General features: G+C 38.8%; 1 protein-coding gene across 1 annotated transcript in view; it reads right to left on the minus strand.

Moving 5' to 3' along the window:
- TDRD12 (tudor domain containing 12) overlaps positions 1-14,775 on the minus strand; it is a 29,556-nt gene that overhangs the window by 3,349 nt on the left and 11,432 nt on the right. The window contains exons 17-27 of the mRNA XM_087728587.1: positions 13,249-13,377; positions 12,875-12,992; positions 11,813-11,952; positions 11,339-11,559; positions 9,332-9,431; positions 8,771-8,958; positions 7,365-7,575; positions 6,890-6,982; positions 5,682-5,851; positions 1,648-1,832; positions 891-945 (exon numbers count right to left, since the gene is read on the minus strand). Coding sequence (XP_087584713.1) covers positions 891-945; positions 1,648-1,832; positions 5,682-5,851; positions 6,890-6,982; positions 7,365-7,575; positions 8,771-8,958; positions 9,332-9,431; positions 11,339-11,559; positions 11,813-11,952; positions 12,875-12,992; positions 13,249-13,377 — 1,610 coding nt within the window. The remainder of the gene's footprint in view (positions 1-890; positions 946-1,647; positions 1,833-5,681; positions 5,852-6,889; positions 6,983-7,364; positions 7,576-8,770; positions 8,959-9,331; positions 9,432-11,338; positions 11,560-11,812; positions 11,953-12,874; positions 12,993-13,248; positions 13,378-14,775) is intronic.

Below are 14,775 nucleotides of genomic sequence, written 5' to 3' on the forward strand. Positions count from 1 at the left end.
TAGGGCGGCATACAAACCACATAAACCCTTAAATAAACCTTTAAACCTCTTCCATGAAATCATCTAAATAAAGTTGGTCTATTCTGCTCCTCCCCATCCCCAAATTAGCAAAACAAAGCATCCAACTGAAAAGCTGAATATTTATTCATTGACTGAGTTCTTGGTTGTGACCCTAATCCAACAGTTGAACTAACCTACCAGTTAGATATGTAATTGCATTTTGCATAGATGTAACTCTTCAAATTTCACATTATAAAGCTAAAAATAAATATTTTTATTTATGAAAGAAGATACAGTGCCATCAAGTAGGGCAAAAACATTTTAAGGAAAAAATAATTATGCATTGAAATTGGAAGAGTAAAATATACATACATACATACATACATACATACATACATACATTTAAATCCCATGTGTAGAAAAAGAAACATTATTTGAATCCAAAGCCACACAGCTTTGTTAATCCACGATACACATGTGGATATGTAAAAACAAGAAACAATATGCATTATGCCTGAAGCAAAAAAGAAATCACTTTTGGGGAAGTTGGTGTGTGTGTGGTGTGTGTGTGTGTGTCTTCGTCTGCTTCCATAATTTTTTCTGGAAATAAGTTTGCTGTGATACTGCCTCACATTTCAAAAAGCATTTTGTAGTTATCTGAAGAATACATGACTTACGTGTCAAATCAGATACTTTCCACACAATGCTCAAACAACCCTAACTTTGGACTTTCTCTGAGAAGTTTTAAAACATGGAGATCTTCCAGGGGCCTTCTAAAAGCAGCCCTTTGAACCCCAGGATAGACAAGGAAAGAGCAAGAATAACATTACTCTCCATCCCGCCCTGTAGAACTAAGGCACGTATAAGTCCCATCAAATAAAGGTTGATACCATTTAGGCGAAGTCTGTGGATCGTCTTCGTTGTTCTTATTTTGCTCCGTTTCATCTACATTAAGAAATAAAACAAGTTAAATTCGCATGGTATCTCTCTTTACCAGATTTCAATGGCTAAAACTGAACACAATGTCCCAACTGCATTTAATTAATTAGAAAGGTTCTTTCAAGGTAAAGCTATCTCACAGAACAAAAATAGTCCTCATCTCAGTGTATTTCAAATGGCAATCAGCAGCACTAATATCGCTGAAGCATATTCAAGGACTGAAAAGCAAACCACATTTCTCAGAAAGTAACTTATTGGCATATTTAGGCCTTGCTGGGTACTAGAAATTTCAAAAACTCCGTAATGAAGCAAAAAACAAGCAAAGTTTGCATATATTTTTAATTAATTATCTTGTCATCTTATCATTAGGGATCATAATTTTTCACAGAACATAAAAAATAGGGTTAGAAGGGACCTCAGAGGTCTTCTAGACCAGTAGTCACCAGAAAAATTCTTTGCATTTTTTATATTGCACTAAATACTATTTATCTTTTAAAAAATTCATATTAGTGGTCCGCGGGATTTAAAATTATGAATTTAGTGGTCCCTGAGGTCTGAAAGATTGGTGACCCCTTTTCTAGACCAACCTCCTGCTCAAGCAGGAGATTCTGTATCTGTTTTTCCTGTTTTTTCAGAACAAAACAACAGAACAAAATTCTTCCTACAGATACTTACTATATTCCAGTTCATTTACTCCATTGTACTTACTACAATGATTTTCTAAAGATACTTGAGAATAACCATCATGAATGATATCTTGGCCGTGCTGCAATTTCTGTACAACGGGCGGGGCCTCTTTATCTGAGGCCTCTGAGCTAAGAGTTGCAGGATTGGACCCATTCTGCTCAACAGGTTCAACCTTCTCCTTTCTTCCATCCGTGGGGGGATGCGGTCTGAAATGGAAAAAGAATTTTGTGGCCAAAATGTTGGATCAAGAGTTTTCAGCCAAGAGAAAGCAGATTTATGCTTTGAACAATATGTATTTTAAAATTCTAAGATCCTTTTATTTTCTATTTTTGCTAATGCCAAAGCATCACCTGTCTTCTATTTTGTTGCTAGCGACAGGAGAAGGCTGCAACTTTCATGTTCTCACATGGCCTTGGGTTTTGCTGATTATATAGGTTTGTTGTTATAGAAATGGCCAGTATAAAAGTAGAAAGTTGAGGTGTTATGTTACTGCTTTATTCTACTGCATCAAAAGGAGTTGGAAGTCAATGCTTTCCTTTTACGGTTCCCCTTTTCCTCTCTTATTTCCCCCCTATTTTCATTTTTTGTTTTTCATATTTTGATGAACTAATAAAATATTCGAAGAGAGTTGCTCTCAAGTGGACTGACTGCAAGAATTTGCTGGCAGGGAAGCAAGTGTGCTATGGAAGGAAGCACGTACTATCAGTCCCCCCACTTTTTCAGGTGGGGTTTTTTCCAAAGACCTCAAGGAGGCAAACTATTCGAAATGCACTGTAGTTTTCTTTGATTATTCATAAAAACAGACAAGAATAAAAGGGAAATGCACAAACACACACACACACAAACACTGAAATGTCTTTCTGTTCCTGGGAGATCTATTATAGTCATCTAGCAAGGCTAAAAAAAATTTGAGAAGAATCTCCCAGGGCCTGAACCTACCCTGGCTTCAGTCTTAGAAGAAACCTTCAGGCAAAACAAGCATTAAGCCATTAGAATAGTTTAGTTTAGTGTCATTGAACATCGTACAATGAAATTAAATGACATCTTCAGTGTACATTATAACTATAAAAATAAAAAATACAAACACACATCCTTCACATTCTGTATAATTAAAATTGAAAACCCAATATTGCATTAATATTACACTATACCGTAGAATTCAATATTGTTACTGCTCTGAGATAGAAGCTGTTTTTCAGCTTATTCGACCTTGTTTTTATTGTCCTGTACCGTCTGCCAGATGGTAATAGTTCAAAAAAAAGGGTGCCCAGAATGAGATCGATGTTTAAGAATGTTTTGAACTTTCTTAAGGCAGCGGGAGCTCTAAAGCTCTTCCAAAGAGGGGAGAGGGCAACCCATGGTCCTCTGGGCAATGGCGTTAACCCTCTGGACCGCTGTCCTATCTGCCACTGTGCAATTGGCAAACCATACACAGGTGCAGTAAGTTAAAATGCTCTCTTTGGTGCAGCAGTAGATGGTCACCAGCAGTTTTTCATTCAGTTGTTGTTTCCTGAGAAGTCTCAGGTCGTATCATCTCTGCTGGGCCCTTTTGACGAGGGCTGCAATGTGAGTTGTCCCAGGTCAGGTCTTCTTTTAAACTAAACTAAACTAAACCAAGCATTAAGCCATTCGAATGAAGGTAGTCCTCAACTTACAGCCATTTGTTAAGTGACCTTCGAAGTTGCAACAGCGCTGAAAAAAGGGACATATGATCGTTTTTACACATGGCCACTGCACCATCCCCATGGTCACGTGATCCAAACTCAGGTGCTTGGCAACTGGCATGTATTTATGACAGTCGCCCTGTCCTGTGGTCATGTGATCTCACCCATTTGCATCCTTCCCAGCTATCTTTCGACAAGCCAAGTCAATGGGGGAAGCCAGATCCACTTAAATGACTTTGCGGTTCACTTGATAACACAGCAATTTGCTCAATTGTGGCTAAAAGTTTGTACATTTGAGGCCCAACTCACTTAACCACTGGCTTGCTTAGTACAAATATACAAATCCTTCATTTCGCCATGGATTTAGTATTATCAGCTGCTGTGCTTTTCAGGGCAATGCGTGCAATGTTTCTTAAGACCACGCTACTGATCATCTATCGATGTTTTATCGAGCAAAAGTACTGACCTACGTGCCCTCCTTTTCTGAAATTTAGGAAGGTAAAAGATCCTAACACATATCATTTTTAATTAGAAGCATTTTACCCCTTCTCCAGCTGCTGATCAGCTGTGCTATTGAACAAAGCCTCTTTTATTTTTATTTTTTTTAAAGGATGCACAAATATTGAGAGACTCTTTTATCTAATAGGCCAAAAACATTTTGCTAGAAAAGTGTTCGAAGGGGAAGAGCTCCGTTCGTGATTCTTTGCCACCCTCTAGTGGGTAGTAAGGTTTAGATGTCTGTGGAAGATGTAGGCAGGACTGGAGCTTTCTGGCAGAATAATGGAAAGGTGGAGCTTTGAGCACCATGAGCACCTCCGCTCTGAGAAGGGAGGAAAGATGATTGATAGCAGAAGGTCTCATGAAAATGCACAAAGGGCATTTTCTCCCTTGACTTGGGCCCACCATACTTTCATTTATGTGATCAAAAGAAGTGTTGCTCTCCTCTTTATGAAGTGATATGAAAAGTCTAAGAGCAACACAGGGGAGAAGAGGCTGAGGAGATTTCACAAACTACCTCAAAGCAAAGACTTTGATGAAACAGTTCCCTGTAATATGAGCAAACAACTAAAGTCTTTGAAACAGAAGAACAAACAAAGGATGCTTTCAAGTCTAAAGCTATCATTCCTAAAGTTCAAAAGCTATCAGGGTTCTTGACCTATTAATATCTTCAAGTTTCTAGGTTCCATCATATCTCAAGACTTAAAATGGACACCTAACATAAAAAAAACATCATCAAAAAAGCACAACAAAGAATGTTCTTTCTGAGTCAACTCAGAAAGCTCAGATGAGTCTGTCATCTGCACCTCTATAACTGCCTGGTTTGGCTCTGCAACCCAACAAGACAGACACAGACTTCAATCGATAATCAGAACTGCAGAAAAAACAATTGCTACTAACCTGCCTTCCATTGAGGACCTGTATATTGCACGAGTCCAAAAGAGGGCTGTGAAAATATCTACAGACCCGACAGATCTTGGACACAAATTGTTTCAACTCCTACCCTCAAAACGATGCTATAGAGCACTGCACACCAAGACAACTAGACACAAGTTTTTTTTCCTGAATGCCATCACTCTAGTTAACAACTAAATCCCACAACACTGTCCAATAATTTACTAAGACTGTATTACTATTCTTCTCTTCCTTCCTAGTACCTGTCTCTTCCCACTTATGACTATAACCATGTTGCTTGTATCTTTCAATTGACGTCTATTGTTTTTATTTGTTTCCTAGTACGTTTGGATTGCTTATTAGTAACCTATGACTATCACCAAGTATTGTATTTTTGTATTCTTGATGAATGTAATTTATTCTCCTTATGTACACTGAGAGCATCTGAACCAAAGACAAATTCCTCATGTGTTTAATCACACTTGGCCAATAAAGAATTCTATTCTATTCTTATAAAATAAAAATGTCTTTTGATGTTTTCTTCACATAAGAACTGTGGTTAGTTATTATGCCAGCCAAGGTGTGTGCCACCAATGGTGGCTGGCTGGTAGGAAACCCATGGCTGTATTTGCAGAGCTGGGGGAGTGCCATATCCTTACTCCTTTGTGTCTGGAGTAACCTAATGTCAACCATACATTCAAGCAGCCCGGAGTCCTTCGGGATTGGGTGGCCTATAAATTTAATAAATAAATAAAATAAATAAAGGGACTACTTATTTCCTGAAACAGACAGATCAACATACATCAGAGCTATAAATATCCAACTTAACTTCATGAATTGTATCCTTCTTCCTATTTCCCACAATCATTAGAATATTATAGGACATGAAACTATATACCAATATTGTTCTTTAACCAGAATGTTCTCAACATGATTCAGTTTAATCATCATCCAGTTTGAGTGCATGCAGCCAGTAATTATCCATAAAATATATCTTACAATGTAGGTGCTTCTTTTTTCTCATGGGGTATTTCAGTCTCATTCAATAATTTCTCAAGTTCCTGTATATGCTCAGGGTTGTCTACTCCCAATCCAGTAGATAGGATTTCAGAGCGAATATTGTATTCGTTGATTGAAGTTTTCAGGTCTTGAAGTTTAGTGACTCGAATCTAAAGTTTAAAATGACAAACAAGGGACATTTATTCTTTTGCAGACTTCTTCTTTGCGGCTTCAAATGGTTGCTTGATTCTTGCTCCTACTTATGACCACAATCTCATCCTTTTATTGTTTTATCCATTCTCTTAGAAGATGGTCATCGACCGAGACTGCATTTTAAATTTTGGACATTTCTAAACCCAGTCAGATCTTACTGTCTTTCTCTTGGTTTCTAAGATTTAAGTTTCAAGTAGATGTAAAAAAAAAAAAAAAGACACAAAAAGAAAGCAAAAGTTTTGTTGAAAATTAGAATTACAAAGTACTGATCACATCTATTACCCAGAAGAAACTACTGTTCACCAAAACCTGGGAGTACTTTCAGAACAGGTACCTGACTTGCAACCATTCATTAAGTGACTGAAGTTACAGCAGCACTGATAAAAGTGATTTGCAACCAGTCCTTGCACTTATAATTACTGCAGCATCCCCCCCCCCCCCCACCGGTCCACCAATGGCAATGGGATCGAAATTTGGATGTGCTTGGCAACCATCCCATATTTACAACATTCCAGAGTCACATGGTTGCCATTTGTGATCTTCCCAAGCAAAGTCGATAGAAGCTGGATTTGCTCAACAATCACGCGATTCATTCAATGGCAACTGCAGTGGTTCACTTCCACGTGGCCAAAGGGGAAAAAAAAGTTGTAAAATCAGGCGTGGCTCACTTGAATAACTGCTTTGAGTTAGCCATGGAAATTCTGGCCCCAATTATGGTCATCAGTCGAGGGCTACATCTATTACAGATAGTCCTCAACTTACAACAGTTCAGTTAGCGACTGTTCAAAGTTACAACGGCACTAAAAAACCCGTGACAATTGCAGTGATTCATTTAACAAATGGGGCAAGAAAAGTCATAAAACGGGGCACAGTCCAAGTAACAAGTGTTTCACTTAACAATGTAAATTTTGGGACTCAATTGTGGTCATAACTCAAAGACTACCTGCATTTTCAAAGAAAGGAAATAAGGAATAGTTGAATTCTGGATTACATACCACTGGATCTACCCAAATTGTATTTCCCAGGATAAGTGCTATTTTTGCTTCATGCGGTTTCCCTCTGATTTTGTCATTAATGTATCTAGATACCTAAACAAAAAACAAAGACTATCTTCAGAAAAGAGACAATGTTCCTTTTCAATGACTACAGCATTCCTTTTAATAGAAGCTTGCTGAAGTAGTGTAGTGTAGCCTAGGGCAAGCAATTATACAAATAGGTGCCTATTAAATACATTAATTAACTCATAAAGATTGAGTGTATCCCGTTGTTTGGCACAATGAAAGAATTAAAACTAAATTTTAGGAGAGGGATTTGTTGTTTCTTGTTTAAAATCAGGCATTAGGCACTATTTAGCATGATAGTTCATCAAAACATCTGGAAAAGATTCTATTTGGGATTATTAAGAAAGAAAATACTGTTTGCAAAGACCAAAAAACTAAATCAAACCAACTCCAAATTTTGGGATCTTACTTTTGGATGCCATTCTGCTTCATTATCAATGGGTTTAACCCTACAAACGATGAATTCCACAGCCTGAGGAGGCAGCGTTTGAAAGCGTTCCGGTAAACTAAGCAAGTGATGGTTTTGAACCGAGCCGGTTCTTCCTTCATCTATGTACTTGATGTGGACGTTGTAAAACACACCGGGATCTTCTTTTTGTTCCACGTCCAGCGCTTGGACCCTTTAAGAGAACACAGGGAAAGGACACCAGGATATTCCAACTATTAAAACATACACATTGGCCTTTTATCTACTTGTACAACCTACCAGAGTGTGTAATTCAGTGCAACAAATAAACTGCGCATTCAGTTCATATTCCCTATGCTTACAACCTGCGATCATCTTTGGCCCGTCAAGATTCTGATGCTCAAACAAATCCTGTTTGGGGAGATAACTTTCTTCTTCTTGTGCGATATCTGTCATTGGATGTTGGCGATATTATTTTTTATCAACAGCCGCACCAAAATGTGCTGCTGAGTTTTAGATTTTGAAGCCATGATGTTCTTCTTCTGCCTGGATCTCGTTTGCCTTCAATCTTTCCTTGGAGGATTAAGTGAAGCATGCCGCATTTTTCTGGGTAGTGTATCACATGCCCAAAATATTCTAGCTTTCACTTCCTTGTGGTTTTGATAATTTCCTTTGGCTTTCCCAGGCGGCTTGGGGCAGAATTTCCTATAGCCCACCAGGAGGTTGGCTATCCCTGCACAGGGTCTACATATGGTCCCTTTGTTACCCTAGCAGTAATAGAATAGAAACAGACCCCCCATGACAGACCAAGACTGAATCTAAGGGCACAGTGGTGTTCAGAGAAACAGCATTGTCCACTTCTATTTCTAATTTAGACTATCACTTTACCAGTCATTACACAGAGAATCCTCTGATTGTGTCCATTCATTTAATGACCGTTGTGGAAATTGTAGTAGTGCTAAAAAAAATATAGGGAGGTACAGCTGGTTGCTGAAGTTCCAGCCATTGCACCACCCTAGGATTGGAATCTGGGTGCTCTGCTCGCAATTGTGACGTTGCAGGGAGCTGTGGTCACATGATCACCATTTGCAACCTTGCCATGTTCCTACAAGCAAAGTCTATGGGGAAGCTGGAAGGGAAATTTGCAAATTGTTCCGGTAAGTTTCGCCTGCTTTCTCTCTGCAGCCTATACCTGTCCTCCTGCAACTGCAGTAGTTCTACCTTGGCCTCCCGCAGCCTGTGGCACCACCCCCCTCCTGCACCTCTTAACACTCATCACATTTTGAAGTTATGATCGCAGCTGGGACTGCTGTTGCCACGTGGTGTGGTCCTTTGGCACTGTGCTTTCTGACTGCATTGCTTGGTGACGGCTAAATTAATTTATTTCTACAATGCCCCAAGTAGCCTACCTGTGGAAATAATTTTCTTCCCGCAGTCCATACACTGCCAGTTTCTCCACCTTGTCAACCGGGGTACAATTATTTGATTCCTGATAATAATCCTTTAGCTCTGTCTCAAGATTTGTGTAGGGATTACCCCATTTCCCGACCACACGGCCTAAGTAGTTTGTGGCATCCACAATAAAGAGGGGCAGTATCTGAAAATAGAAAATGCACGTAAAAATTTCCTGGAAGTCAACAAAGGAAGATTTCTATCAGTAATTATTATTTTCTGTAAATGCCCATTAAAAATGCATGTTTTAACTGTTTTCTCACTGTTCTCTTTCTTGTATAAGGATTTTTTTGGCGGGGGAGGGGAGCTAGCACCCAAAGAATAGGAAAATGAAGCAATTCTGCAAGATCTTCTCAAATAATATAAGACATGGTGCGGTTGGGATGAGAAAGGCATAGTGGGATCAAGACAACCCAGCAGGAAAAGTGTTTTCTGTGATAAAGTTGGAACAAGCTTCCTGTTCTGATCCACAAGGCTATTTTAAATATTTAGAAACTGAAGGTGTTTTACGGACTCACTGTTATAATTCCACCTGTTTGCAGAGCTTCGTCAACTGCTTTTGAGGGCACATCAATTTGAAGGTTAATGCGATGGCGATCTGGACAGCGTTTTTTATTTCTGTATGATCGTAAGGAGACAGAATTAAAATAACAAATGAATATTAGGGTAGCTATTCCAAAACATTGCACTGTTTGGAACCACAGAATAAAGCAAGCAGTGATGGAAAAGGAATCTATACAATCGCTGCTCGCGTGGAGAACGCAGGAGCAAAAACATCTACAAAACGAACATTTACAAATGTGTCACTGGAGCACCCCAGATTGTTACGGTGAATAAATCAAAGGTTCTGTAAATCCCAAAGGAGAGCCACAGAGGATGTCCCTGCATTCCGGAACGATTCACTAAAGGAATCAAGCAAAAGGCTCCATCGCGGTGATTCAGCACGTTTTGCATGGAGCCTTGTCCAATGTGAAAGATCAGAAGGAGCTGCGACAGATCCATGATTTGATGCTGCTCTTCTCCATTCCTTCACAAGTTGCTTTGATAAAAAGCCTAATTTTATACTTCTTTCCTCTGTTACTTGAATGGATCAAGTGTTTCACATCATCAAAGGATAATATGTGGACAGCAGCCAGAACAATTCTCCGAAACTGCTCTCATTAGATTACTTTCTGTATGTTTTGCTAAGTTATCCCATTATAGCAGAACAAGGTAAATGACTGCTGAAACTAATGGCCTTGGCCTAAAGGTGCAGGAAGCTTCTTCAGATGAACTGAAGAAAGAAGCAAAACATCTTCCAAGGAAAAAAGCCTAGTTGCCTTTCAAAAAAGCACCATATTGGGAACAGAAGAATATATAATAATATGTCAGTTAAGAGTTAAGGAAAATGGATATCAAGTGATATGGATGTGGTACCTAACACCATGTAAATTAAATCAAGTAGATGGTAAATATACAAATATTTGTTGGAGGTGCAAGAAAGAGAATGGAACATATAAACACATGTGGTGAGATTGTGATAGTGCACAAAAAATATGGGACATGGTGTTTAGAGAAATTAGAGCACTTTTGAATGTAAATTGAGACATGTCACGAAGAGTTGCATTACTATTCCTGGTGGAAAAATGGGATATAAATGAAACAAAAAAGGAATTGATTGGAAATTTGATAATGGCAGCTAGATTAATGATGGCTAAATATTGGGGACAAAATTGGGATATTCAAAAACATGAGTGGTATAATGAAATTTGGAGTATGGCAACAAATGATAAATTAACAACAGAGATTAAATTTCAAAAAGGGATGATTAAATCAAATAATTATAATGAAATATGGGGGGATTTTATAATCAGTGTTGGTGGAAGGCAAAGGGAATAAACTTACTCAAGAATATATGTTGTTTTGGAGGTGATATGGGCACAATTGGAGTATATTGTATATCTTTTAGTTGTTACAGACGAAGAAATTTAAATGGGGAAAAAAGATCTTGGGGGGGGATGTTGCACTGTAATATTTGTTTTTTTCCTTTTTTTCTTTCTTTTTTGTATTAACTATGTTTGTATTATTGTATTATACACACACACACACACACACATATATACACATACATGCATACATACATACATACACATACACACATATACGTTTGTGTTGTGTTGTGTTGCATTTGTGCAGATAAATAAATAAAGGGAGACTAGTATAGATCTATTTCAAGCTATTTAGCTCTCATCAGCTAGCCATACCTTACTGGGATTTGAACCTGGGCTGTTTTTACATGTTAGGCAGTTGTATTAGCCTCTAAACCACAAGCTCTCCTCCCTTATCAGCTGAGCCAAGGAAATAAGTAAGTGTTATGTCAAAGCACCTGGTATGCCAAAATATGGGAGGGAGTTTACTGCTTCCCTTTTGCCTTTCAGCTCCACCTAACGTGTGTGTGTGTGTTTGTGTTTGTGTGTGTGTGTATGTCCATGACCCGGATGACCAAGAATCCCCAAAGACCTAAAATGGCCTTGGCATTTCCTTACTTGCATGTTCCGTAGGACTTAATGGAAGAACACATTGGCTGCCTGCTTCTCTTTTCCTCTTTGGCTTCCAACACTCCCCTGGTAAAGTTGTACAAGTCAGAGGGGATGAAGGCTTCTGCCCGTTTCAAATAATGCAACACTCCAACTGCATGGCAGGCATTTTTCTCTGTCAACAGCAAGATGGATTTGGCTTTGCTCTGTTCTTTTCCCAGTGATGGACCCTTTGCAAGGAAGGGGAAAAAATGTTGGAAGAACAGAAGAAGAGAGTGTTACATTGTGGGTTGGACAGAAGATTCTAGACATAAATTAAAAATATTTTTTTAAAAAAATAATAAGTAGAATTACTGGTAGAGCGAGAGGCTCAATGGCCACTGAAGAGAGAAAAGAGGGAAAGGGCAAGGTGAGAACTTTTCTATTTGAAATTGCAGAACTGTATGTCACGCTGACAAACGATTTATTAGGATTTACTCAGACCTTTTCTACTGAATTCTGGAAGTTGGCGGACAGGCCATGTAGGCGGGCACCAAAGATTCTTGGAGTTGGCGGAAAGCTGAAATGAATGACACGGGTTGCGTCTGTAAATTTTACAGCTGTCGTGCAGTCATCTGTTAAAACTGGAAACAAAAACCAGAAGATCCATAATGCAAAAGCCTCTTTTTACTTGCTGTCAAAAACGGAAAGGAAAATCCTTATTTCTAGATATGTCTAGTTCACTTCATAATCAGCACAAGCCCTAGAGGATTCTGTAAGCTTAGTTCTAACATAAGGATTCATCTTGTCTCCTGATTCTTAAATTAAAGGAGTGTTCCTGTATAGTAGTTTTCAGACTACTAATTAGTTACTTGGGAGGAAACTACAAATCAAACAAACCACATCCTTTATAGGCAGGGACTAACCACCTGGAACAGGTAGACAAGATGGGTTAATAGAAGCATCGAGAATAAATACTGTTCTTACTAATTCATCTCGTTTTTTTATTATACGATTAACTCCTACCCTAAGGTTTAATGAGACAATCAGAGCTGATCACAATCAAATTGACACTGATCTTAATCTAAAATTGAAAAATCAATATACATAAAAATACATGTATGTGTGTATGTTCCAACATAACTCTGGAATGCCTCGAGCGATTTCAACCAAATTTGCTACACAGATGTCTTACTCTCTGGAGACAAATACTGTGGGGATAAGACACCCCTAACAACCCTTGGGGGGGGGATGTTCTGTTACGATACAGCCTGTTGTGCCTTAAAATGGCTTCTACTGTACTGCCATAAAATGACTTTCATTTTACAACGCAGTGGAGTTGCCATGGTAACGGCTTCACTGTACTCCACAAAGGAGCTCCTTCTGGTAAGGGGGAAAATCCAACATTAGAAATTATGTTTGGTCCGGACATTTTCATCCTATAAATAAATACTTGGGCAAAGCCAGGTTATCGGCTAGTGCTTTATAAATTAGTCAATCAAACCATAAGTACAGAGCTAAAGAGTCAACTGTTTTTTTGAGAAAGAGCCTAGAGAAGATACTTACCCAATACAACATGGGTTCCAGGGCTGATGGTTTTGTTCCACTGCTCTACAATATAATCAGAATGAAATCCAATTCCCGGGTTCATTTTCAAGCAAAAGAGTGAAATGCTTTCTACTGCCTGATCGTAAAAATGAGGATGCAATCATGTCACATAACATGCAACGTAAGAGAATTTTTGTTTTAAGCTCGGTTGACAGAAAATAACTGAGTCATCTATTTGGGTCGGGGAAGATGGGAGAGTCCATCCATTATTGTTTAGTTATCTATGACAACTCCCTGAACAAACCATGCTTAACATCTTTTCTTAACTTTGTTTAACTGTGGGGACTAAAGCAGGGGCATCCAATCTTGGCAATTTTTAGGGAAGGAGATACCTTGTATACCATGTCTCTTTCTTCCAGAGAACTTGTAAAAATCATAGTCTTTTGAGCATCGGTAGGGGTAAAATCTAATGTTTGAAGTAAAGTAGAGATCCGGTCACACTCAAGGCAGAGCTGTACAACCTGAAATTACATATTATTCAAATGTGTTAGAATGGAAATCGTTCCTCATTTTAAAAACGCCTTTGAGCAAGTGATTTAGTGATGAAAACCTAACCCCTTCAAGATTATTTTCTTAGGCAGAAATCCACAATGTTTTTTTATACACAGTTCCAGGATCAAAAGATAGAAACCCCCATTGGTTCAGCTGACACTCAATTTGATCCTTTGTTCTGAGGGGACAATGCAGGTAAGTCCTTGACTTGACAACTGCCATTGAGCCTAAAATTTCTGTTGATAAGTGAGAAACATTTGCCCCATGTTTTTATTTTTCTTGTCACCGTTCTTAAGTGAATCACTGCAGTTGTTAAGTTAGGAACACAGCTGTTAAATGAATTTGGCTTCCCCGTTGTCTTCGATTGTCAGGACGCAAAAGGGGATCACATGACCCCAGGGCACTGCAACCGTCATAAATATGAATCAGTTGCCAAGCATCTGAATTTGGATCACATGATCTTGGGGATGCTGCAACAGTCATAAGGGTGAAAAACAATCATAAGTCATTGTTTTCAGTGCTGTTATAACTTTGCACAGTCACTAAATGAACTGCTGTAAGTCAAGGACTACCAGTAATGAATTTTAGAGATGCCATAACACATTTTCTTTCACAGAGGAAACTTTTCCCACCTGGATACTCTTATATGCCATGAGCCTAGCAGCACAGAAATTTGATCATTTTTATGATTTAATTTGTACGCTTTTACCTGGCAGGAATAGCCAACACTCCAGAAGACAGGCTCAAGATACAGAAGGATCTTGACAAACTTGAAAATTGCAAAATGAAATTCAATGGTGAAAAGAGTAAGGTTCTACATTTAGGCAAGAAAAACGAAATGCACAGGTACAGTATAGGTGGTACCTTGCTCCACAGTAGTAACTGTGAAAGGGGTCTTGGAGTCCTAGTGGACAACCATTTAAATATGAGCCAGGCGTGTGCAGCAGCTGCCAAAAAAGCCAACACAGTTCTAGGCTACATAAACAGCGGGATAGAATCAAGATCACGCGAAGTGTTAATATCACTTTATAATGCCTTGGTAAGGCCACACTTGGAATACTGCATTCAGTTTTGGTCACCACGACATAGAAAAAATGTGAAGAGTCTAGAAAGAGTGCAGAGAAGAGCAACAAAGATGATTAGGGGACTGGAGACTAAAACATATGAAGAACGGTTGCAGGAACTGGGTAGGTCTAGTTTAATGAAAAGAAGGACTAGGGGAGACATGATAGCAGTGTTCCAATATCTCAGAGGTTGCCACATAGAAGAGGGAGTCAAACTATTCTCCAAGGCACCTGAGTGTAGAACAAGAAGCAATGGGTGGGAACTAATCAAGGAGAGAAGCAACTTAGAACTGAGGAGAAATT

The sequence above is a fragment of the Thamnophis sirtalis genome, unplaced genomic scaffold (genome assembly GCF_051295495.1).
Source record: "Thamnophis sirtalis isolate CommonGarterSnake01/CBP01778 unplaced genomic scaffold, rThaSir2_p1.2 scaffold_14, whole genome shotgun sequence".
Classification (NCBI taxonomy): domain Eukaryota; kingdom Metazoa; phylum Chordata; class Lepidosauria; order Squamata; family Natricidae; genus Thamnophis; species Thamnophis sirtalis.